Here is a 23,103-nt window from a genome sequence, read left to right as displayed (position 1 = left end):
CACCAAGTCACCTGCACCTGTGTCCCCGGATGTGACTTCAACTCCTGAAAAATCAGATGTCAAAGTGTCTCCTGTCCCGACCTCCACTGTCCCAATCTCCACTGTCACCAAATCACCTGCACCTGTGTCCCCTGATGTGACTTCAACTCCTGAAAAATTGGATGTCAAAGTGTCTCCTGTCCCGACCTCCACTGTCCCAACCTCCACTGTCACCAAATCACCTGCACCTGTGTCCCCGGATGTGACTGCAACTCCTGAAAAATTGGATGTCAAAGTGTCTCCTGTCCCGACCTCCACTGTCCCGACCTCCACTGTCACCAAGTCGCCTGCTCCTGTGTCCCCTGATGTGGCTTCAACCCCTGAAAAATCAGATGTTAAAGTGTCCTCTGTCCCAACCTCCACTGTCATCAAGTCACCTGTCCCAGTGCCTGCTGTAACAGAATCTGGACTGAACACAAAACCTGAACCCAAAATGGAACCAGAGCCACAGACTAAATTGCCTCCAAAACCAAGGTCAGATTTCCATTCAGTCCTGGCACATTTTGTAGCATCAACAGGTGGAATGGAATAAACTCAGGGGTTATGTTACTAGCTCTTGCATGAATTTGCACTTTAATGTAACTGTGTTGATCTATAATTGTGCATAACAATTTATTTAAGCTTATATAACCTATTAAGTTACTATTTGCTTTATATGGCATTTGGTTTGGTATTTTACAGACAAAGATCAACATAGTATAATTTTAGTCAGTGGATTGTTAAAGATCACACTAAGAAACATTAGAAACGGAAGCTAAATTACTTCCACTTAGACCAGCTCCAAGAGTAAAATTCTCCTTGCACATTAATGTGTCCTTTCTAGTGCTCCAGTAATGTAGAGTACAGCAATAAAAACCTCACAGGGACCATTCATCTGCCTGGAGTAGTTTTACTTTGGGGTATTTAAAGCTGTTTTAGCTGGAAATATTTCTCCGGATGTAATTTTACTTTTATTTTCTTAAGTAAAAGCTCTTAATACTGCTTCTACCACTCCAGCAATATAACATAAAACTACCTACGTATATAATGAGCCTCGAGCATGATTTGTAAGCAAAGCTATGGTTGTTATGAAAATATGCTTTCAGTGGTTTAAGTGGTTTTCTTTGTTTAGGTGTGTTTGCTCTCATTCTTTCACATGTGTAATTCAAAGCTGCTCTGGAATGTGATGTGTTTGTTGTCCATCTTGTTTCACAGCTCCGCTGCTGACACGCTCCATGCTCTGTCCAACACTCTGATTTCTTTCGACACCAGTTCATCCAGGTACTTCCAGAAGAGAAAGATGAAAGCCGGAGAAACCAGAAATGCAGTGACACATTAGTTCCCACAGCCTCAACAATATGCCATCTGATAATAAGAGCTTTTGTTTTTTTTGCTTTTTCCTCAGTAGCTTTAAGAATGATGAGGAAGCCCTGGCAAACCAAAAAGGAGACTCAGCGGACGATCACCCCACAGAGAACAGGTATAAAACCAACAACTTCCTCATTATTGTCATAGCAGTGTTGGCAAGAAAACTGATGAGGGCTAACTGCCACTGAGCTCACTTCAAAGTAATTACAAAATAATGCACATCTCATTTTCAGGCGCTCAAAAAGCCTGATACCAAGGGGTGTCTCTAATTATGCCTGATTAAGTGTGGCACTTAAACATTTGATATAGAGATATATGCTTTCTTGCCAAAGCAGGTGCACTAATATATCTTTTCCTCTCCTGTACTGCAGTGCTGAACAGAAGCCAGATTCAGAGCTCAACAACTGTGAACCAATAACAGACGATCTCCTGGGTTTCAGTGATGGGTTTGTTAAAAATACATTGTTACAATTGTGCAATTAAAAAGTTGTCACGGTGGCAAATATTTGATTAGCTCTCACAAGGTGGCACTGTTGGGCTTCTTATAATCTGCCCGTCCTTTACCTCAACTGGCCTGTTCTAGCTCTGAAATCTCCACTGAATCGTAAATCCCCCTTTGTTCATCAACTTCTCTGCTTCCTCTTCCTCTCCTCTTTCTACATCTGCAGTCCAGAGGAGCCAGCAGAGCCTGTTCCCCCCAGCCCAGGACGCTGGAGTCAGGATCTGCTTGGTGGAATGGACAGGTAGAGGAAGAATTCTTTCTCCTAAGAAAAAAAAGAGTGAAAATAACTTCCTTGTCAGTAGCAAACCAAAATACCACCTCAGCTTACCTTTCCAGAGTTGGATGTAGAGTTTCAAGAGAACTCTCCCCCATATTTCAATTTTCTGTTTCATGTCTTTAGTAAGCCAAACCCAGTGAAGACCAGCGGCACTCTGGATCTTCTGGCAAATGATGTCATTGTAAGAGGCACAGAGGCACACAGGTGAGAAAGAGACAGACCGGCTTCTCCTCCCATCTCACGCTCCTTGCTTATGCATCCTTATTATTAATAAGATCCCGGCTTGCTGAGTTGAAAGACTTTGATAAACCCTCCTTCAGTTTGATCCACAAAGCAGGGCTCCGCTCCCGTTTGGCATTTTCTATTTTAACCTCCTGCTCCACGTTAAATAGAACCAAAGTCTCAAATTCCTGAAACGACTGACTTTGAAAGGGAAAGCCAGCTTTCATCTGCAGCACGACTGGAAATAGAAGGGAATGCTCTGTACTGATTAGTATTGCTGCTTTGTTTTGTCTCCACCAGCCTCAGCATGCAGCGAGAGGAGGAGAAGCAGACAGACAAGACAGCCAAAGAAACACAAAGGTAGCGGGAGATGACAGGCTGCTCTTAAACAATTATCTATCTATGCAGAACTGTTCCTTCCAAGAAATGCATTCCATACACACGGCTTGTAATGATTTATAACAAGTCTGCCTGCAGCTATGCTGCCAGCGAACCCCACAGAGACACAGAGTCACTATAATGACCAAACTGTGATCATTACCTAAAAAAGCATGACAGCATACAAAGCTATAGTCTGTGCTTTATTCAGATGGTTTTTGTGATTGCTAAATAGTTCAGTGCATCTTGAGCTTTACTAAAGGACAGACATTTTAAATAGTGTATGAGAACAACCACACTAACCTTTACTTGCCCTCTCTTCTCTTCCCATCATGCCATTCATCCGTACCGCCCTCCTTACTTCTATCTCACCGCTGTGCAGTGAAGAGGACAATGCGGATCCCTGGAGCTCACGTGTGACAACAGTGACAACCGTAGTCACTAAATCAAGGTAGTTTATTTACTGTCACATGTCACATGCAAACCAGTGTGCTTAAAAATAGTAAATAATAACACACGGTTTCACTGCAGCTTGATAATATAAATGACCGGGTTGGTGTAATTGTTCAAGGGTTAATCTTAGGTGAAGAAATCCTGAAGTCCGCAGATTTTGCTGTTCAGCAGTGGAATAGTGTTTCCATTTGTCAGCAACATCCTGATTCTGATTTTTATTGAGTTTTGCCCCACGTCCCTCCGTGTTTCTATTTACCATTCAAACTGCATTAAATCTTTCCATTATGAGTCAATGTGATCAGAATTCCTTCGACACAAGATGGGCAACGCTGACAATTGAGAGTGAAATCAGTGTGAAATTGTTTTTCAGCTCGGCTGATCCATTTGATCCATATCCGATAGGGACCACATCCCCTAACAGGTAATCATATTGGTTTGGAGCTATGACTGTTTTCCTGCAAGACAGATAGCATCTCAGCATGCATAATTCAGCAGTTTCTGATTATGAGACACTTTTCTCTATTCCAGCTCCTCTGACCTGCGCCAGCCCCTCTCTGATAGTTCCATCAACAGGTACGGGAATGATAATGCAAATTCCCTTTTTCGATACTGTAACCTCTGTTTGTGGCGCCGATGTTAGCACACGGTTTCCTCATTACTACAACTGCTTTAGTTTGTAAGCTAATGCGAGAATTGTTATTCATAATCAGTAGATGTGATGCAAGAAGCACCAGGAGTCTGGATCTATTGACATGCTCAAGCTGATTTACTTATTTGTTTTCTGTTTTAATTTTAGTGCATTACCTGCTTTAATGGAAAAGAGCTCAGAAACAGAATAAGTTTGTTATTGCTTACATGTTTCAGCTTAAGAAAAATTAATATTGTGAGTATTGGGGACATTTTTAGCATTAGGGGGTTCTACAAAGTCCTCCACAATGAGTTTTTTATGCACCCATTCATACAGTTACACACCAATTACACTGGAACTGTGAGGAAAGGGAGATTGCCTGCCATCGGGAAATCTGTAGAAACGTTCTCTGGCACCTGAAACAAAGTTGCCCCTGAAATGATTCATTATAGGAAACTAAACTGCAAATGTAAGAAAAAGAACGAAAGAAAGAAATACTCGTGAGTGAGCCATGCTGATGGCTTTCTCTCTTGTGTGTCTGACAGTATGGGCAGTAATGCCTTGCGGTCCCTTGCAGATGACATCATCCCTTTCAACACTGACAAAACAAGGTATTGAACCAACTCAGTTGCATACTTCTGTGATGAATCTATGATTGAGAAATGGGAGTGGAAGGGAAAGTGCAGACCCACAGAAATCTTTTTCTCAAACCTTCCTGCTTGAGCGTTGTCTGATGTGCTTCATCTGTCACAATTCCCAAATCCTTTCCCCCTCTCCCTCTCCCTCTTGCTATCTCTCCCCACTTTGGCTGTTTTAACATCAGCACTCAGCGGTCATGGGAAACCAGCACAGTCCAGGAGTCGAACACAGAGGAGAGGTGATGACATGCTTTGATGTACTTTTGCACCCCCACACTATACACTCTGTGCTTCATTCATCTACTTTCACCCATCCGTGTCCATTGCGTGTTAAAAGCCTTTCAATGTCTCTCCCCTCTCAGCCAAGAAGCGCAACCAGAAGCAGAAGGCCAAGCTGAAGATCAACAGACAGTCATCATGTTTGAGAGGAAGTAAGTGATCTTGGATATTGGCTCCTTTTTATTTCTGTAACCTCCTCCCTTTTCACCGCGGTGAAGTAGCGAGACTCTTGCAGCACCTTGCTCACCGAGTCGGAAGACATTGTGCACTGGCGCTGATGAAAATAGGTCAGACATATATTTGTTACAACTTTCCCTCACAACTGAGGTACACCCCCCCCACTCCCCCCTCTACCTTTTTTGTCTTTGGAAGAATAAACATCATGTGAACCGGCCATCTTCCAATGCTGCTATGTCTTTGTTTGTTTGTTTTCAAGGTCCCTTGAGAATGACTCTCCGTGGGACCGATGGACATCACCGACTGTCTATACCATCCCCACAGAAGAGGAGGAGGAGGAGGAGGACGACGACGACGAAGAAGAAGAAGAGAAGCAAGAAGAGGAGCAGGGAAGGTATCTTCGGTATGGTTGAGCTCATTAAATGCACATTAAAGCACCTTTTTGAAACTATTTTAGTAGGATGTGATTATAGCACCTTAAAATTCAGTGGCTGTCAAGCATTTAATTGAAAGAAAGCTGAACACAAGATGAAACATCCTCCCGGCTCAGTCGGAGAATAATTAACTTTTTCAGCTTGTTCTTTTTTTTTCTTTTAAAACTTTAATATTGTCTTATCTTTACCTGTACAAACTCATTATAATGCAGGAATTTTGTCTCTTTTGTAGCACTGAGGATACACAAACGGTCACAACTATCACTACCATCAGGTAGGGAAAAGAGTTTTTTTGCGTATTGAGATTGAAAACTGTAGAGATTAGAAGGGCTCAGGTTAAGAGCATGAGAAGATGTATAAGTGGAGGTTACAATCACACTGCTTGGGAGGAGGGCCTCAGATCAGGCAGTAGTGCAGTACTATATAAAGCAGACCACATCTGGTCAATAAACCGTGACCCTAGTGGAGCTGTGAGCCAGAAAGATCAGTTTCATACACATTTTTAAAAAATGCAGCGGTCTCGCTTACTGGATTGCGTCCAGCTTATTGACTGCTTCAGCCTACTATAAAAGTCTAACACTGTTTTCTTTACTTTCCAGGGAGATACGCAGTGAGCCTGAGCCCTCCATGGATCGGTAAGTTTATGATCTTGTAAAGTCAGACAGCGTAATGCAGAGGGTTATTTTCTCTCTCGTCTGTTGATTTTCTCACTTTTGTAACAACACTGGCTTGCCCCTTTTTTTCCTTTTTAAATCCTTTCATGCCTCTAGAAATTTGAGCAATGGTGCGGTGTTGCATGAAACTTACATTTACCTGTTCTTCAACGAGTGGAATAAATGGTTATTTTATGAAATGTATCTAAAAACAAATGCACGCCATCGAATATTTAGCACGTGTGGGTTTGTGTTACGCTTTCACCTTCTGGATCTGCTTTTGTCTCTTTGTAACGCAGCCATTTTTAGTAGGCGTAACTGAAAATGGTTAGCAACTGAAAGTTATCCGTGAAAGTTACCTGTAACTCCATCATGACACCCGGTTAGACAGATTTCCATTTCAACTCTATTACTGAAGTTGAATGACAAGATCTGCTCTTCCATTGTCTTTCAATTTGCCCTCATTTCCTTCCCTCTAATTATCAGCCTCCAGATGTCAGAATAATGATGTGTATTAGAGATGTCCTTTTGTCAAATCACAGCCCGTTAACCAGCCTGTCATTAACAAGCAGTGGCAGAAGTGATTATCTCCTGGGCTGCATTTGACAGATGTGGGGTCTTTCTCTATAACCCATCACTGTAATGCCATCATTGAGTAAAAGATGAGACTAATGTTGCTGCACGTTGCATGTCTCCAGTTTTGATACCTATTCCAGGACCATAAGAGAAGAGGAGCAGAGAGTCAAAACCCCAGAACCTGAAACCAAAAAGTGAGTGACTGTACAAACTATAAATTTAATTTGGATTGACAGCATATGTAATTGTGGTCAAAATCCTGAATACACTCATGGCGGGTGTAAACGTCAAGATAATTTGGGGCTTTAAATTATTTCTTTGAACTGTTGAAAAGTATACATACACAGGCTCAGACATATGTACATACACGTCCACTAATATTTGGTTAAATGTTCCTTAGCCAGTTACACTCAGATGCTTTCGGTAGGCATGAACAATCTTCTGGAATAATTCTGGCTGGATATGTGACCGCTCTTCTTGAAAGAATTGGAGTTATTTTAAATTGCTTGGGTTTGCTACCAAGGACCCAGCTTTTAATCCTATTCCACAAATTTTCAATAGGACTGAGGTCAAGGCTTTGGGAAGCTTATTCCATAATATTAGCCTGCCTTATCCATTCAAAACCAGTTTTGATGTGTGTTTGGGATCATTGTCCTGTTGGAACAGCCAGTTGTGTCCACATTAAATCCATCTAGCTGTTGGTTGGATGTAAAGGTGAAGAATTTGGAGGTAGTCCTCCTTTATTATTCCAATCACTTTGTGCAGTGTACCAGTACCACTAGCAGCAAACCAGCCCAGAGCATGATGCTACCACCATCATGCTTGACAGCGTTCTTAGGTTTGAAAGCCTCACCTTTGACTCCTCCAAATATACCTCTTATCATTATGACCAAATAACTCAATCTTTGTCTTGTCTGGCCATAAATCTTTTTCTCCTAAAAGCATTTGATCTGTCCATGAGGACAACCGCAAATTTCACTCAAGTTTGAAAATGTCGATTTTGGAGCAGGAGCAATTTGTGATAGTTTGAGTCTTCTTCTGGATTTTGGCAAAGTGGTGATTGAACTGATAAACCTGGAATCTGCGGTTGTTTAGAAATGGCTTCCAAAGACGCTCTCAACTTATGTGAATCTACAATTCTCCTTCTTGGAACAATGGAAAAGTCCAAGGAACTCAGTGAACATCTGAGTATTTGTCAGTCCAATGAGTATTATTAAAACAAATCCTTTTTATGCTGGCAAAGAGAAACTACCAGTCAGTCATGTTCACTAATGAGAAGTTAGCGAGCTTTGGCTTGTCAAGTTAAAAGGCATTGAAGCTTTAGGACTACTTATTAAAATATTTATGTTGTGTATCCAATTTTTTTCAAGCCATTAAAGTTGTATGTCATGCAATCATTCCACCCTTGAAAAAAAAATCATCATGAAATTCATACCCATGATGAGTATATGCAAACCTCTGAACACAATTGTGTATATATTTTAGCTATGTGTATTAACCCACCTTTTGCCTCCCCTTTAAGGCCGTTTGTGTTTGTGAAGGAGTATGTCAATGCAACTGAGACGTCCTTGCAGAACCCCAGAGACACGCTCAATAGGTGGGGCCAATAAATTATTTACAGTCAACTGCCATATTGATATAAAATACTGCTTTAAAAAACTGCAAGCACTGCCCTCATGATGATTTACTCATTGATCTTGTTTCCAATAGTAGGTCAGATTACCTGACTTCAAGCTCCACCAGCTATTCTTACAGCAGCCCATCTCTTTACTCCAGGTAATAACACAATCTGAGCTCTGCCTCTCTCTCAATACTTTAACTGCTTTCACTTCTTGCTCTTTAAATGGCAGTTCAGCTTTTCCCCCCCACTAACGTCATTTAAACTGTATTCATGGGTTTCTCAAAACTCCTTCTTAATTACACTTCAAACCCTTTTAGCTGTGTAAGTTTAACCTGCTGCTACTGTGTCCATTTTCAGTTCTCACAGTTCAAGTACTTCAGCTGGAATCAGTGTTTATAAATCTGAACATGTTTCAGGAATAAATCTTACATAGCAACATTTTAACCTATGGCAGGAAAATACTGCACATTCACTTTTGAACCAGACCTAGACGTCTCTCTATCAAAGTTTGAACTATATATACACATTTGTGTGTGTGTGTATATATATATCTATATCTATATATATCTATATCTATATATATCTATATCTCTATATATCTATATCTCTATATATCTATATCTCTATATATATATATATCTATATATATCTCTATCTCTATCTCTCTCTCTCTCTCTCTCTCTCTCTCTCTCTCTCTCTCATCTATCATATATCTATATATATCTTTCATCTTTCTCATATCTATCTAATATCTATATTATCTCATATATTCTCTCTCTCTATATATATATATATATATATAGTATATCTACTCTAAAGTGTATTATATATATCTCTATATATTCTATATATATCTCTATATATTATATACTATATATATATCTATATATATATTATATATATTTATATATATATATATCTCTATATATATCTCTATATATATATCTCTATATATATCTCTATATATATCTATATATATATATCTCTATATATATATCTCTCTATATATATATATATCTCTATATATATCTCTATATATATATCTCTATATCTCTATATCTCTCTTAAATCTCTTCTCTCTCTCTCTCTCTCTCTCTCTCTCTCTCTCTCTCTCTCTCTCTCTCTATATATATATATATATATATATATATATATATACACATGCATACATACATACATACACTGGGCTAGGCTCCTGCCCCCCTGCAACTATGACAAGGATAAGCAGAGGAGAATAGATGGAGAATGATATTTAGGTATTTTTACTGCTGTCACATTAAGTCAAGTTGGCTTCAAACAGCATGCAAGGGCTAAAATGCTTGTTTGGCATTTTGGCTACATTTTATTTCCTGTATTCAAAATTGACAGTATTTTGATAGCCTGTTTGGCAGGTTGGAGCCATAAACTCTATTTTACAATTCTGGATACCTGCTAATAAGCTCTGACAAAAATAAAAGAGTATTAGAAATTCACCTAATTAAAAAACACAACAACTGAAAAACAACTTGAGCACAGGCTTCTTGGTTGGCTTGCTGTTTGGTACAATTAATCACAAAGCAAGCCATATTTTATCCAATTTTGGCAGACTAAAAAATGCTCCAAAAAACAGAGATTCTGTAGACACAGTTGAGAAATTCAGTGACATGAATCAGCTGAGATTCTGCTTCGAAGACAGATAGCAGTTATGACTGAGCACCTGCAGTTTTCAAGGAGATAAAAAAGACAAACATTTTTTGTACCAGGTTGTAAACACGTTTTGTTTTTTTCCTTTTTATTATTTTAACATGTGAGTCTGTGGGGGTTGCCATGGTGCTTACATTTCACCTTCTTCTTTTAGTATCTCTACGCAACTACTAGCATTTGTTTTACCGTTTACACTATTTGACATATTTCAGTTACATATTTCGAGTGCTGAGCATGTGTAGCCTCTTGGTTATCCCTACGGCACCTCCATAAATAAGACTATTCCCTAAACGCGTTTTAAAGCCGCAACCACAACTATAAGCCGCAGCTCTTTCTCCCCCACTTTGTTATTTCCGCTACTGACAAAACTAGATACGTGCAAGCAGAAGGGCAGAAATTCCACCAAGCCTGCTCATTAAGAGGCTGAGCATGGACATCAAAGGATTATTTACACTTATTAATTTCCCTCACATAGGACTCCAAATATCTTGTTATTCAACCAGACTGAGCTTCAGTGCACTGTACCTGTTCCTGATTCAGTGATCAACTTATCTTTTCTCAATCAGCTACTCCAGGATCCCACCGTCATCTACCTGTACATACTGCGGAGAGCAGGTGGGAAATGATGCCAAGATTACCATTGAGCACCTTAACATCAACTGCCATCCTTCCTGCTTCAAGGTAATTTAGTCAGATACAATGAATAATTTTTTTCCTAAATAATAATAATCATATTTGTTGTTATTGCCAGTCCAGGCAAGTTTAACCAGATAATTACGTTTTTGTGGCTCAAATCGTTTTCCTGCAAACATTTCTCATCAAGGCGTTATCACGTGGTTTTCTTATCTTTCAGTGTGATATGTGTAAGAAACCCATGGGAGACCTTCTCCACAGTATGTTCCTGCACGGTGGGAAAGTCCACTGCGAGACCTGCTACAGGGCCATCTGATCATCAAGAGCTTCGCAGACCTCCTCTCTCTCTCCTTTCTGTCATGTTAATTCGCGCACAAAGCGAGAACTGCTCTTTTTTTCAAAGTTTGCACTGCATTTGTTTGAACTCCTGATTAATGTAGCTTAAAGTGACCGGCGAGTATGATTTCTTAAACTTGATAATGACATATTTTAAAACCTTGCGTTGTGTTTTGATGGTGGTGAAAGCTTTATCTGCTTCGGTTTACTATGAAGGATACGTCTGTCCAACATCACACACTGATGTGAACAGATTAATACTGGTGAGAGGGATACAAGAATTTAGCAACAATAGGAAATAAAAAAAAAAAAAAAAAAAGAACTTGGTTACAAAATGTTTACTTAATTTTTGCTCTTCTTGATACAAAATAGTGTTTGCATGTATGATGCTTTGTTAGCAAAATAAAACAATTTCTATAATCCTGGTGTATCCATGTCATATAAAAGTAGTTTGCTACCAGATACATGAGTCAAGAGTGTTTCAGAAAAGAATGATTGGTAGTTATTGCACATGATCCTAAATGATGTAACAGAAAATTGTCAGACAAGGTGATATTCTAACATAAAAATCAGAGTTTTTCCAAGCTGAGCTGATCCTGAGAACTCTGGTAACATCCCAATGCGAGGTTGTACTAAATTTACATTTGCACCTCTCCTCTGCTTGGCAAAATAATATTTTCCTTGCATAGTCACAATAGCTTTGCATCTAAATGGGATTTTAGCTAATAGCCATCAGCTACCTGCTGAGTAACTGTAAAGAAGCTGATGCAGTCATTTGGCTACCGTCTTGATGGTCTTCACACACAGTTAGGCAGAGCTCCCACGGTACAGAGGACAAGTCTTTGGCTCTGCCCCAGTCTAATGAAAAGGCGCATCCCATGAGAGTGTGCACATTTGGACAATGGTCCTCCAAATAGTTAATACTAACTATGGGCAATATAATGGAAACTCAGCTACGGTGATAAAAACCGGTTGGAAAATATTCGCATATAAAAGTCTAGAATGTTATTTTCCCATTACTGAGCGTGGGATGAAGGCAAAGTTTAATGTCAGCTCAACAAAATAGCAAAATTTGTTTCAGGATAACTAAACTACTCACATGGGTAAAAAGGGGGTGGGGTTGGCTTGGGTGCAAAACTATGAGCAATGTGTACTTCATTCCCTCATTTAAACAAGAGGGGGGAATACATAATCTGGGGCACTCCTATAATCCTGGACGGACTCCATCCTCTGTTTGTTTCAAGGCCTGTGTCAGTGTTTTCCTTTGGCTCTGCTCACAGCAATGCTTTGGATGTGCTTCCACAGCAGAGAAGGGTCTGACTCGTTGTGTCTTATCAGAGACTCCAGCCCCTCTGCTTGGTCGAGGCTCTGCCAGTAATCCTGAGGCCATATTTGCAACCATCTGCAGACAGATAAACAAACAGATTAGGCTCATCACAGAGGATATTTTAATTAGACTATTAAAACAGACCGATTTCACTCCCCGCAGGACATTATTGTTCACATTTCAGTGCAGGGAAAAAAAAAAAAAAATTGTGTTCACACCTGGTGCTGTTGTTCATTTAAAGACAAACTCACCCATCATCTGAAGGTAAGTCTTTGACGTCTCCATATCCCGGACTGGGGAGCGGGCAACCCATGTGAGAGTTATTAGCCATTTTAGGCCGAGGTGGTTGATTCGTCTTAGGGGCCTTTTTATGTGCATGCTCTGCAGCTAATCGAGCATTCTCCTGGTCACATACGTAACATTCAAATCCATTCAGGTAGTTGGGTTTACTCATGTCATTCACCCCCCACTCGCGGGTCTTCAGTGACTCTAGCAAACGAGTATTAGTGATGCGGCTGGGGTTCTTGAACTTTAAATATTTAGCATATTCATCGTCATTCTCGTCCAGATGTATGAGGAAGTCGGCAAGAGCTTGGGGTGAGGGGAAGTCATCTATGATGATCACCGAGCGGTCGTTGGGCATCCAGTCCGCCACCGCGGAGGCACCTCGATAAATGGGAACGCACCCCTGGTGTAGAGGCCGCCACAGCTTTTCAGTCATGTAATCTGGACACAGGCCATTCTCCAGAGCCAGGTGGAACTTGTAGCGCGCCACAAAATTCATGAATTTTGGTTCTTCACCGGTAGCAGTGGCTGTGTCCTCCAGATATTCTGGTAGGGGTTTGTTGTTCAAGCATTTCCCATAAGAATCGATCTACACAGAGATAATGTTTGGAAAGATGGGAGACACAGTTAGGGCATATCTGAGAACAGATTAATTATTACACAATGACAGATTTGGCTGTTCCACTGAGTATTTTCTATACAAAACATTTACACATTTGCTATTGCAATTGGAAGCACAAAGATTAGTGATTTTTATCTGCTGTGCAGTGCGTAATAAAATAAGAAGAGATATTTACCACTGAGAAAGAATCTCGGCATTTGTGTAAAGCAGAAAAAAAACATTAAGGGTAACGGACCGCTATATCTTTCATTAAAAAAAACAAAAAAAAACACAGGACCATAATCTCTTTCACTGTGGTTATTACACAGCTGAATTATTCTGCACTTTACCTTTATGTACTTCATGAGCTCCTTTACATATCTGTCTCTGTCTGACGGTACATCACAGTGAGACTGCATGTAGAGCACTGGAGCCAGACCCTCCCTCCTCAGGCGGTTCTTCTCTTCCAAGGACACAGCGACAGGCTCCAGCAAGTACTCCAGAGAAGGAAGCCACTGAAGGGTCAAGGGGTAGTCTGACTCCCTGCGAAACGTAGCGGTGTAATTGAACAGCCGGATTCCCGGCCCATGAGAGAGGACATAGTTATTCATAGGTGACTCTTCGTGGAACAGTGCCCAGGTTTGGTGGCGGAGACGAGGGAGAGGCGCCTCATATGCCCGGAAGTCTGTCCCATAAAAGATGATGGATGTTGTCCGTTTGTACAGCTGCACCTTTCAAGATCAACCCCAAGATTAGTTGCAGAGCAACCCGAGAAGCTAATTATTATTAATGTGTACATGCATCTTCCTCCTGTCCAAGGCAGGAGATTCATGAAAGGTGTTTTAGGAGGGTAAGTATCTCGGGTACCTTACGATTGCTCGTGACCAGACAGGAGGACGTGGCACAGTCAATGCGCTCAGTGTCGCCTGGAAAATGTGGGAACAGCCCACCGCTCCACCAGAGGAGAATGGGCAGCTCCTTGTTACTGCGACGGTCGCGGTTCCCTGGTCCTCTGTATGAAACCACGGAGGCAAACTCCATCTCTGAGAGAGCACTCTGAGGCTGAAAGGCTCCTCGGTCAAGTGCATCCAAGGCCTCCAGGGGAAGCACCTGGTCATCTGGAAAGGAGGCAAAGGAGACCCAGACCCAGCACAGGACCCCGAAAAACCCCAGACAAGCAAAGGGCAGAAGTCTGCTCCTACCCGCCATCTGCAGGGGTGAATTGAACAAAGACACACATTTAAAATAAACACCACATTACTGTGTAGGGACAGCAGTATGATTGCTTTTCTTTATAAATGCGATCCGCTACGTAAACAATCCAGCGACTTACTCTACAGAGCCAGTGTTTTCAGAGCATGGAGAAACATCGGAATATTCACACTGTTTCCTACCATCATCTCCGCGGGAAACACGTGAAAGGGGCTTTTTCTTAGCTTACAAAATAAAACATCTAGCGCTACTTTTCACGTAAGCTCGCTTTGATGAGCAGTGCTAACGAGATGCCCCAAACATCAGTTAACAGCTGACTTCTTTTTTTTTTTTTGTAGAGTCCTGATTTTCTTCTTCTCTAGGTCTCAAAAATATCTCACTCTAGCGCCACCTACAGCCCGGGAGTAAGATTGGGTCAGACAGGTTCAGTTCAGAATCTTTTGATACTTAACGGATTTTGCCACAACAAACACAACAAATCATACATAAAAACATAGAGTATATGTTTTAAGATAAAAAAAAACCCTAGAGATTTCTATGAACTTTAAGCAAATACAAAAGTCATTCTAAACGCAAACAACATTAGCAGAATTAATAACACGTCCTTTATGTCTTAAAATAAGATTATCTGAGGATCATCAGGGGGTCCTTTTGTCCCTCTGTGGGGGGTTACTCCCACTAGGTTTATATCTGGGACTCTCCACCATTTGACCTTAGAACTGAAGAAGCTTCTCGGATGAGAGGTGAAACGTCTTCAAGCAACTTAAAGAAGTCCAGACGCTTTTCTTTGCAAGCTCCTTTGATTATCTGAGGAAACTTGCATTAAATCGGCTCAGCCGAAAAACCATACCACAGTGGGTACACTTCTTGCAAAGCTATCTCCTAATTCAGAGTAAGGTAAAGGCTCAGTCACAAGGAAGGGACAGCAATCTCTTTGCATCTATGGTGGCTGCCTGGTGATTGTATTGAATTTTTGTCACATTCTGCAACCAATTGGAGATTGTGGTAACTAAATGGCTACATAGAGCTTGAGGGTGTTGCACTCTCACGACAACTTTTGATCACAAGACGATTGCATAGGTCACCTGATAGGAGACAACCTTTCTGCAACAGTCACAGTCTGACCTGGACCAACTACAGTCACTCCGAGAGAGATTGTCAAAGGTTTGCTAATAACTGTTGTCTAATTTATAAATGCAGACAGATTGCCAGCTTATTGCCATCAGTCTTGCTGAGTAGAAAAGAGTTCGCCTTTACTGCTGTTAACTACAGTGCAACACTGGCAGATCTTGATTTGGATGTTAGTGTAAATCTGATGTTTCCCATTTAAAAAATCATTTTTATTACTTTTACATTTTTGAGGTTTGAGCTTGACTGTGCAGAAGAACGTTTGCATAAAGCTTGGCACTGCAGGATGTGTTCGTAGTTTCTGCTAAAGGGAGAAATTTCGCTGAGAAATTCATGAGCTAATGGCTCGTGTGACTGAGCCATTAGCTTGCTCCAAATGAGGAGGCAGCTTTGTGTGTCCAGTATTGGATGGTTTTTCGGTTGACTTGATTTAATGTAAGTTAAATTAATATCGGTTAAATTTTATGTAAATCTAATTAATGTTTAATGTCAGTTAAATTAAATTAGGCCAGAGTTTAAAACTCATACTTAAAAGATGACTTTGTGACTTTGGAATGAGGCGGGGAACCAATCATGATCCAGTTTTCAGTTTTCACAGGTCAAACGTAGAACTTTAAAGTCTACGGTAGATATTTAGACTTCAACAGTGGAATGAGCAGTTGAAGAGTTTGTATAATTTGATCTCCAAAAATAATATCAGTCTCACAATAGAACTCAGTTAACAGATTTTTGTGTAAGTAAAAAGTGCCAGAAGTCAGTTTCACATCATGGCTACACAGAGTTTAGCAGAGGGGGCCACCCCTGTGAGGTCAGTGCCATGAAATGCATCCAGAGTAACATTTAGCAGACCTGAAGTGAAAACCACATCAGCTCAACTGTCAGGTCAGAGCATCTGGTTTTGTTTACTGAGAGACAGAAAGGCCACTTCATCACATCAAGTAGATGCGTCAAAAGAAGGATGGTTAGTTTTCTCAGAGAATGAATAGTTGTCACTAAACCACTGTTAGAGAAGGGAAATTAAGTCCAGTTCTGGGTTTAAACGGGTTGGAAAATAATCAGTAAATCAGTAATCAGTAAATTATGCTTGGACAACAAAGTAGAAAGAGACAAATAGTAAGATTTACTAAAATTCTTGCACATTTTTCATAAATCCAGCTTTTATTCAGACTGAACTGAAATGCAAAATGTTACAAACTTACAGTTCTTAGCAAAACGATTACCCACGACCCAATGTACGATTTATGCCACAGATGCCCTAAATTAACAGTACTGATAATTTCCAAAATTATTTGTGTTTCTGTAAAGGTTAACGCTAAAATATCATTATTGTTGTTATCCATTCATTTTCAAACTCACAGTTTTACAAAAAGCAAAGCATATAAATGATGTTTTTTACTAAGATGCCTACTAAGATTACTAGCATTTAATGTATGCTTGCTTACGTTTTTACTTCCGTTTGTTTATCATTTGGGGTATCCGCTCATTTTACGGGCTTTAGGACCCCGCTTTGCTTGGGCGGTGTGCACGTGCAGGTCCGCGATGGGGCGCGCACGTCACGACACTGAATCTCAGTCAGATGTAGGGTAGCGGGACCTACCAGAAGCAGGGTAAGTAGAAATAAATGTTTCTACGATATGCATTCAGTTTTGAAAACACCAGCCCACTGCAATAGTCGCTACTGGTAACTGCGTCGCCTTTTAAAACTCTTCTGAGCCGCATATAAATTAGAGCTAACGGTTAGCCTGACCGGGATGGAATGTCAACAAGGCATCAGACTAGTCGGCTAGCTTGCTAGTTTGATAGGAGGGTTGCTAAGCCGGTATACATTACAACCGCTTTACTGTCTCGCATGGCGTGATTTAGAAGTCTTACCTGTTTCGGTTCCCATTTAACTTCTTCTCTGAAGTAATTCTGCGGACAGTTTCACAAACAGCATCGACAAGAGAGTTCAGCGAGTTTTTGTTTTCTAACAGCCACAGTTTGGCAAGCTGGTACATATTTGTGGTTTGCGCAGGTGCAGTGGATTTATGGTCAGCCGGTTGTGGTGTCGGGGTTTTCCTCACGATGTACTACAAAAAACCCCCCCGTTTTCTTTAATGTTTAATTTTTACTTCCTAATCTGTAGTTGGCATCTGTTCACTGTAGTGCATAATGTGTGGACTAGCCAGTATTATAGTTTCATGTCGTAAACAGCAGGGCTGTCTGCTGCCCTGTATTTTTCTACGCCAGAGACCTTTGGAAGACATCTCGGTCCTTCACCCCGTCATTTTGTCCCTGAAGCTAGTCAACCATTACACTTCTGTCATGTGATTTTAATTACGCAGAAAGGTTTACTTCCAAGTTATAACAGTTATCCTGTGGCTGCTGACTGTTCCTCTAATTACCTACTCTGAATCATCAGCGGACACAAACCCACAGACTGCTTTGGCTTTTAAATGTTTTCTGAGAAGTCATTATGTTTCATATCCCAATGACCAGCAGTAATTTCCACATCTCATTTTCACCCTTCCTGTTTCTAGGTTAGGTTCACCCCAGTTTACCACCAAGTGGGGAGGACTTTAGCCCTGTGAGGAGGCCTAGTTGGGTGGGTGGCATGATGAGTGGGAAGAACCTGCTGCTCAAGGTAATCCTACTGGGAGATGGTGGAGTGGGCAAGTCCTCCTTGATGAACCGCTATGTCACAGACCGGTTTGACTCCCAGTCTTTCCACACCATCGGCGTGGAGTTCCTTAATCGGGACTTGGAAGTGGATGGACGCCTTGTCACTCTTCAAATATGGGACACAGCTGGTCAGGAGCGCTTCAAGTCACTACGTACACCTTTCTACCGAGGCGCCGACTGCTGCCTGCTCACATTTGCCGTGAACAACCTGCAGAGCTTTCAGAACCTGGGCAGCTGGAAGAAGGAGTTCATGTACTACTCTGACGTCAAAGACCCTGAGCGGTTCCCTTTTGTGGTACTGGGCAACAAGATAGACATGGAGCAGAGGGAGGTTGGGGAGGATGAAGCGCGGGCCTGGTGCGAAGAGAACGGCTGCTGCCCTTACTTTGAGACCAGTGCTAAAGATGACACTAATGTCACCGCTGCGTTTGAGGCAGCTGTCAGGGAGGTTCTGGCTGCTGAGGACCAGATTGATCATGCGCTCTTGAGTAGTACTATTGATCTCCATGGAAACCGCAAAACCTCCCGAAGATCTTGTTGCTGATTGGATAGGTGTGAATCCACCCTGTTTTAATCCCTCTGGCTGAAACTTGCCTGTGGTAGTTTTAAGAGCCAGTCATATATTGTTTATGGTACGTGTACTGTTGGTACAAGGTACTGAGTGCAGTATTCCCTGAAGATAATATGAATAGGATACACCTGCTCTGAGGAGGCGTATCAAGGATTTAGCTGGTTTCTAGAATGTTGAATTATTGCTCCTACAAAGGTACCGGCACACTTACAAGCTGTGCTGCCAGTAGTATGGTACAAACCATTGTTTCCAGCTTGTGCAGGGACTATAGCATCTAGTGCATTTAAGGGATTAACTTTAATCAAAATAATATAATTTGGAATTAATGCATTTGAACAAAGAATATACCAATCCACCTTTGAAGAGCACTCCTTTTTTTGCTCTGTAAAGCTGTGTTTCCACCATAGGAACTTTCCTAAGGGACTAGGAGCCTTTGAAAGGACTCTGTATGTTTCCATCAAAGGGACAAAGGTCTAAAGATTAAATTCTCTGGGAAATGTTTACCTCCAAAAAGCTCTTGTTTGTGCAACAGTGTTTTCCCTTGGTTTAGGAACAGTGGTAATAATGTTTGCAGCACTAAACTTGTAGCATTCAGCCAGTCCATCTTAGTCATCTTACTTCAAGTTGTTGCAGTTGCTTATTTTTCTTACTTTAAGGCTTATATCAGAGATTACTGTTGTTAAGCACAATACTCAGACTTGGTTCGTCTGCCTGGTTTATCTAAAAAAATATATATGAAGAGAACAGTTGTGGTTGAGTAAGCTAGAGAGTGCAGTGTTTTGCTCAGAATTGGATTGTAATTGTGGTGGTACCAGGGGTGCCTTTGTAAATGTGCCCAGAAATTACACACACCCACACATTTTTAAATGAAAATAAATGGCGTCTCATATAATGTGCCCCTCTGACTCTTTTAATTTCCAAATATTTTGGGAGAAATAAATAACGGATATATTCAGCTATCTGTCCACTAGATGGGTACTACCAGACACACCAGACAATATATTATTATTACAGTATTTTACTTCCAATAAGATATTACTGTGGGTTTTTTTTTTTTTTTTTAGCGTTTATCATTTTTTTTAACATTTTAACCATTTATTACCTTTTTTAAACTGCAAATTTCATCCTCAGAGTAAATGTTTGTAACAGTTCTATCCAATAAGATAACATTATCTAACTCCATTTATTCTTTTGATACAAAATGAGACCGTCAAGCACACCAACACTGTCACTAAAACCTGCGGTAAATGTTGCCACAAGACAGGGTCAGTCTATTATCAGTCTGCGATTGAATGGGGTCATCTTGACAATTACATGCAATCTATTTCTGATAATACAAGAAATTAACCGTGGTAAATTGTTTAAAATCTCAAATCTCTGTTGCTGTATAGATAGAAAGAAATTCACATTTGTGCTCAGCAACCTTCCCGTTCTATAGGAATGTAACCAGAATACATCCAGCTGGCAGCCAGTTGACTCAAGTCCCCTTGTATGTGCCTGTATTTATACAATATTGCCACACATAATGTCACGACACCGTGCTGTAGCAATTGTTGATTTCTGAGTCGTTCATGCTTCAGAATTGTCCAGATACAAACGTCCACCTCCTTGAATTGCGTTTGGAGATGATTGTCTTTGCTCTTCTCAGCTGTAGTGACATGTGAGCTGCTCTCTACCTGCTGCAGATGTTTATTAGTGGTCTTGTGGTTAGTGGTCACATCTACAGAGCAGAAAAAACAAACCTACAAAAATGGAGTCCAAGACTGTGGATTCTGAGTCCATGAGATGAGAAATTCTGGTCAGCCTGCTGAAAGGCAGAAAATAGGACTGGAAGGGCCGGGGCTAGCTGGTTAACGCCAACTAATATTTCAAAATAAGAGCAAGGGGACTGTCAACTAGTAAATTGGTCAAGAATGGCTTAATTAAAAAATAGATGGAAAAAAAATCTAAAATGACTTGCAAAATCTGCCCTGACAGCTGTTAATATAGCTGACATCCTGCCCAAATAAGTTCTGTGTTTGGGGTAAATAAAGTAACTAGAGTAAATAAACAGAAGAAGCATTGTTGGTGAAGTTTTTCTCATTAGAAATGCTCTCACCCCTAAACCACCCCGAGGGAAGAGGCCTATGCCAGACTTTGTCCAGGCTTCATCTCGTTGACTGTGACCGCTCCGTTTTTTCTGTGTGTGTGTGCGCACAAAGACCTACATAACTGAGATGGACAGAGGCAGCCAGTGTAACATGGTTACTATATATTTCAATAGTCTGACATGTTAAAAAAACAAACAACAAAAAAACAGCCAACACTTTTTAATATGTCCAGCTTCTCTATGGATCTTTCACTGCAGAGGAAATGGAGACTAATGATAGTCTATAGGAAGCTTTTTGTTATAAGAGAGGCTCAGGTGGAAATGCAGCTTAACACACAGTAGCTCTAGTCACTGCTCCATTTTCTGTTCATGAAAAAGTCTCATTTTATGAGATGTGTCGGCAGTTGTTGGAGAGCTAATGTATTTTCCTGACACTGACTGTGTCTGTGAATGACAGTGTTCCCAGTACAGGCAAATATTGAGCTTCAGAAGTCCCCACATCAGTGAGATAACAGCATTGAAAGTATGGGTTATTTAAACGATTGCTGCACTCAAAAGGAAGATGACCTTGTTTGTCTTCAGTAGCAAGGGAATTGTAAGCTTTAATTTTGCTGTTTCAAAGTTGAGCAACGGTGCGAACAATTGTGCTACCCTTATTCTGTTAATTATATTTTTCTTCCACTGCATTGTAGCTGGATGTGTCAGGGAATCAGACATTATTGTTTTTACTTCTTGTAATTTATGTACATGTTTACTAAGGCCAGGTTGTTTTTTTTGGGGGGGGGCGGGTTGGTCCAGAATCAGAAGTAGTACTACTGGTGATAGTGTTTATTTTTTGTGTGAAGCACATTCCCATCCTTCAAAGTGTTATATTTTTTTTTGTAGTTTTACATTTTTATCTAACAAAATTGGGCTTCAATGTTTGATCAGGTACAGATTAAAGTTCTGATGAGTAGAGAGGTTTATAAATATTAATGGCACCTTTGTAATCCTGTGCCTGCCTTGTGAATTGTTCAGTAGGCCTTAAGATTCCTGTATTGTAGCTTTGCCTAGTCTGATGGGCTCCTGCCAATATACAACATACACTTTTTGCTGTCAGTTCAATTATTATACGTCTCAGCTGAATGTGGTAGTTTGACCACATGGATTGAGTCCTTCCATATCCATTTAAACAGTATTTAGTGAAATGTACAACCTCATATTCTGATACTTAGTGATATTTACTTGTTTTCAGCTGGGTTGTTTTGGTACTTTCTACAGATACTGTTGACTTTTCTTCCCCATTGTTTTACTGCTGTCTGCCTGAGGGATTTGCTTTTAAAAAAAACTTGTTTTAAAACAATAATATAGCTTAAATTCATTTTGAAGAATGTAATTTAACATTTAAATGTATTGTTATTATTTTGATCTTGAAACTGCATCTTCTCAAGCAACAAATTCAGTTGCACGAATCGGATAAAATATTTCTCTTTTTATGGGATGCATAAAGTTCTCATTATAGCCCCTGTGTTCTCGTAACGGTTTCTGTAACGTTGGCGGTCTTGTGTCGTCCGTCAGCGTGGGCTCACAGTGTTTGCCTTCCAAGTCAAAATTGAATCATATTTCTGTGAGCGTGCAGACTAATGGCGAACATTACAAGAGGTTCACTTTCAAAGTGCACCAAATCTAATCAGGTACTGTCGTATCCTCCTATTATGTGCTTTTTTGGAAATGTAGGCTTACAACAGTTCATGCATTTGATTGTGTGTTTGAGTACTGGTATTTTTTTTTTTTTTTTTTAACTGTGAAGTGAGTAGGGCTTTTAATATCAGGCTGGTAGTCTACATTAATTCAAAGCAAAAATGAGGGCTTTCTGCTTATTGTCAGTGTTAATGTTTCTGTAATGAGACAAAAGGCTGATGTCTTACAATACGATTCCAGTTTAATCCTGTTTCAACAATATAGCTCATCTCAGCGTTTACCTGAAGTCTGACATGCCTGAGAATCCAATATTTATAACCTTCAGTATCACGATACCATCCCCTGTGTCACTGCAGTCCTGCCTAATGTCAGTATTTTTTTTTAATGTTGCTGTAATATTGAATGTAAAAGCTGATTTTTAATTTTTTTGTGGGCTTGTCCTTGTGTAAATTGTATTCATTTTATAATGATGTACAAAACAACACCTAACATCCGTTCCCCCTTCAGTGCTCAGCCAAGGAGTACGAGTTAAGCTGTGTGAAACTTAAGTGTGTTCATCTTGATTCTGTGTTACTGTAATGAAAAACTTCCCTTCTTATTGCACTGCTGAGTAGAAGCCTGTCACGAATGTGCTCCAGTGCTTGGCTACAAATAAATCATGCAAACTACCAAA

At 40.5% G+C, this 23,103-nt stretch overlaps 3 protein-coding genes across 19 annotated transcripts in view; 2 read left to right on the top strand and 1 right to left on the bottom strand.

The window, feature by feature from the left end:
- Nucleotides 1-11,296, top strand: part of znf185 (zinc finger protein 185 with LIM domain) — a 17,276-nt gene extending 5,980 nt beyond the window's left edge. The window contains exons 13-35 of one of the 14 annotated variants that reach the window (XM_014333308.2): nt 7-86; nt 177-206; nt 282-513; nt 1,234-1,299; nt 1,424-1,498; nt 1,758-1,832; nt 2,055-2,129; nt 2,289-2,369; nt 2,688-2,747; nt 3,148-3,216; nt 3,589-3,639; nt 3,747-3,791; nt 4,392-4,457; nt 4,670-4,723; nt 4,847-4,915; nt 5,200-5,343; nt 5,607-5,648; nt 5,974-6,009; nt 6,726-6,797; nt 8,126-8,200; nt 8,314-8,379; nt 10,474-10,588; nt 10,761-11,296. In XM_014333308.2, coding sequence (XP_014188794.1) covers nt 7-86; nt 177-206; nt 282-513; nt 1,234-1,299; nt 1,424-1,498; nt 1,758-1,832; nt 2,055-2,129; nt 2,289-2,369; nt 2,688-2,747; nt 3,148-3,216; nt 3,589-3,639; nt 3,747-3,791; nt 4,392-4,457; nt 4,670-4,723; nt 4,847-4,915; nt 5,200-5,343; nt 5,607-5,648; nt 5,974-6,009; nt 6,726-6,797; nt 8,126-8,200; nt 8,314-8,379; nt 10,474-10,588; nt 10,761-10,856 — 1,774 coding nt within the window. In that variant the 3' untranslated portion in view covers nt 10,857-11,296. Of the gene's footprint in view, nt 514-1,233; nt 1,300-1,423; nt 1,499-1,757; nt 1,833-2,054; nt 2,130-2,288; nt 2,370-2,687; nt 2,748-3,147; nt 3,217-3,588; nt 3,640-3,746; nt 3,792-4,391; nt 4,458-4,669; nt 4,724-4,846; nt 4,916-5,199; nt 5,344-5,606; nt 5,649-5,973; nt 6,010-6,725; nt 6,798-8,125; nt 8,201-8,313; nt 8,380-10,473; nt 10,589-10,760 lie in introns of all 14 variants that reach the window. The other 13 variants (XM_042229035.1, XM_014333309.2, XM_042229019.1 and 10 more) reach the window with 13 other exon arrangements.
- Nucleotides 11,200-17,683, bottom strand: fut11 (fucosyltransferase 11 (alpha (1,3) fucosyltransferase)). 4 transcript variants are annotated; one of them, XM_005921289.2, is made up of 5 exons: nt 17,302-17,683; nt 13,957-14,298; nt 13,440-13,820; nt 12,455-13,077; nt 11,200-12,278 (listed from the first exon to the last, which is right to left on the bottom strand). In XM_005921289.2, exons 2-5 carry the CDS (start codon nt 14,296-14,298, stop codon nt 12,128-12,130), a joined length of 1,497 nt encoding a protein of 498 aa, XP_005921351.1. In that variant the 5' UTR covers nt 17,302-17,683; the 3' UTR covers nt 11,200-12,127. The 4 variants fall into 4 exon arrangements, with proteins under 4 accessions (XP_005921351.1, XP_005921350.1, XP_042084989.1 ...); XM_005921288.2 differs by lacking the exon at nt 17,302-17,683 and adding an exon at nt 14,423-14,648; XM_042229055.1 differs by lacking the exon at nt 17,302-17,683 and adding an exon at nt 14,484-14,648.
- Nucleotides 16,927-23,103, top strand: rab9b (RAB9B, member RAS oncogene family). Its single transcript, XM_005921287.2, has 2 exons — nt 16,927-17,036; nt 17,949-23,103. The coding sequence occupies exon 2, from the start codon at nt 18,023-18,025 to the stop codon at nt 18,632-18,634; it is 612 nt and encodes a 203-aa protein (XP_005921349.1). The 5' UTR covers nt 16,927-17,036; nt 17,949-18,022; the 3' UTR covers nt 18,635-23,103.

Source organism: Haplochromis burtoni, unplaced genomic scaffold (genome assembly GCF_018398535.1).
Source record: "Haplochromis burtoni strain Fernald_Lab_line unplaced genomic scaffold, NCSU_Asbu1 Contig_10, whole genome shotgun sequence".
Taxonomy (NCBI): domain Eukaryota; kingdom Metazoa; phylum Chordata; class Actinopteri; order Cichliformes; family Cichlidae; genus Haplochromis; species Haplochromis burtoni.
This window is presented reverse-complemented; position numbering and strand designations above follow the sequence as displayed.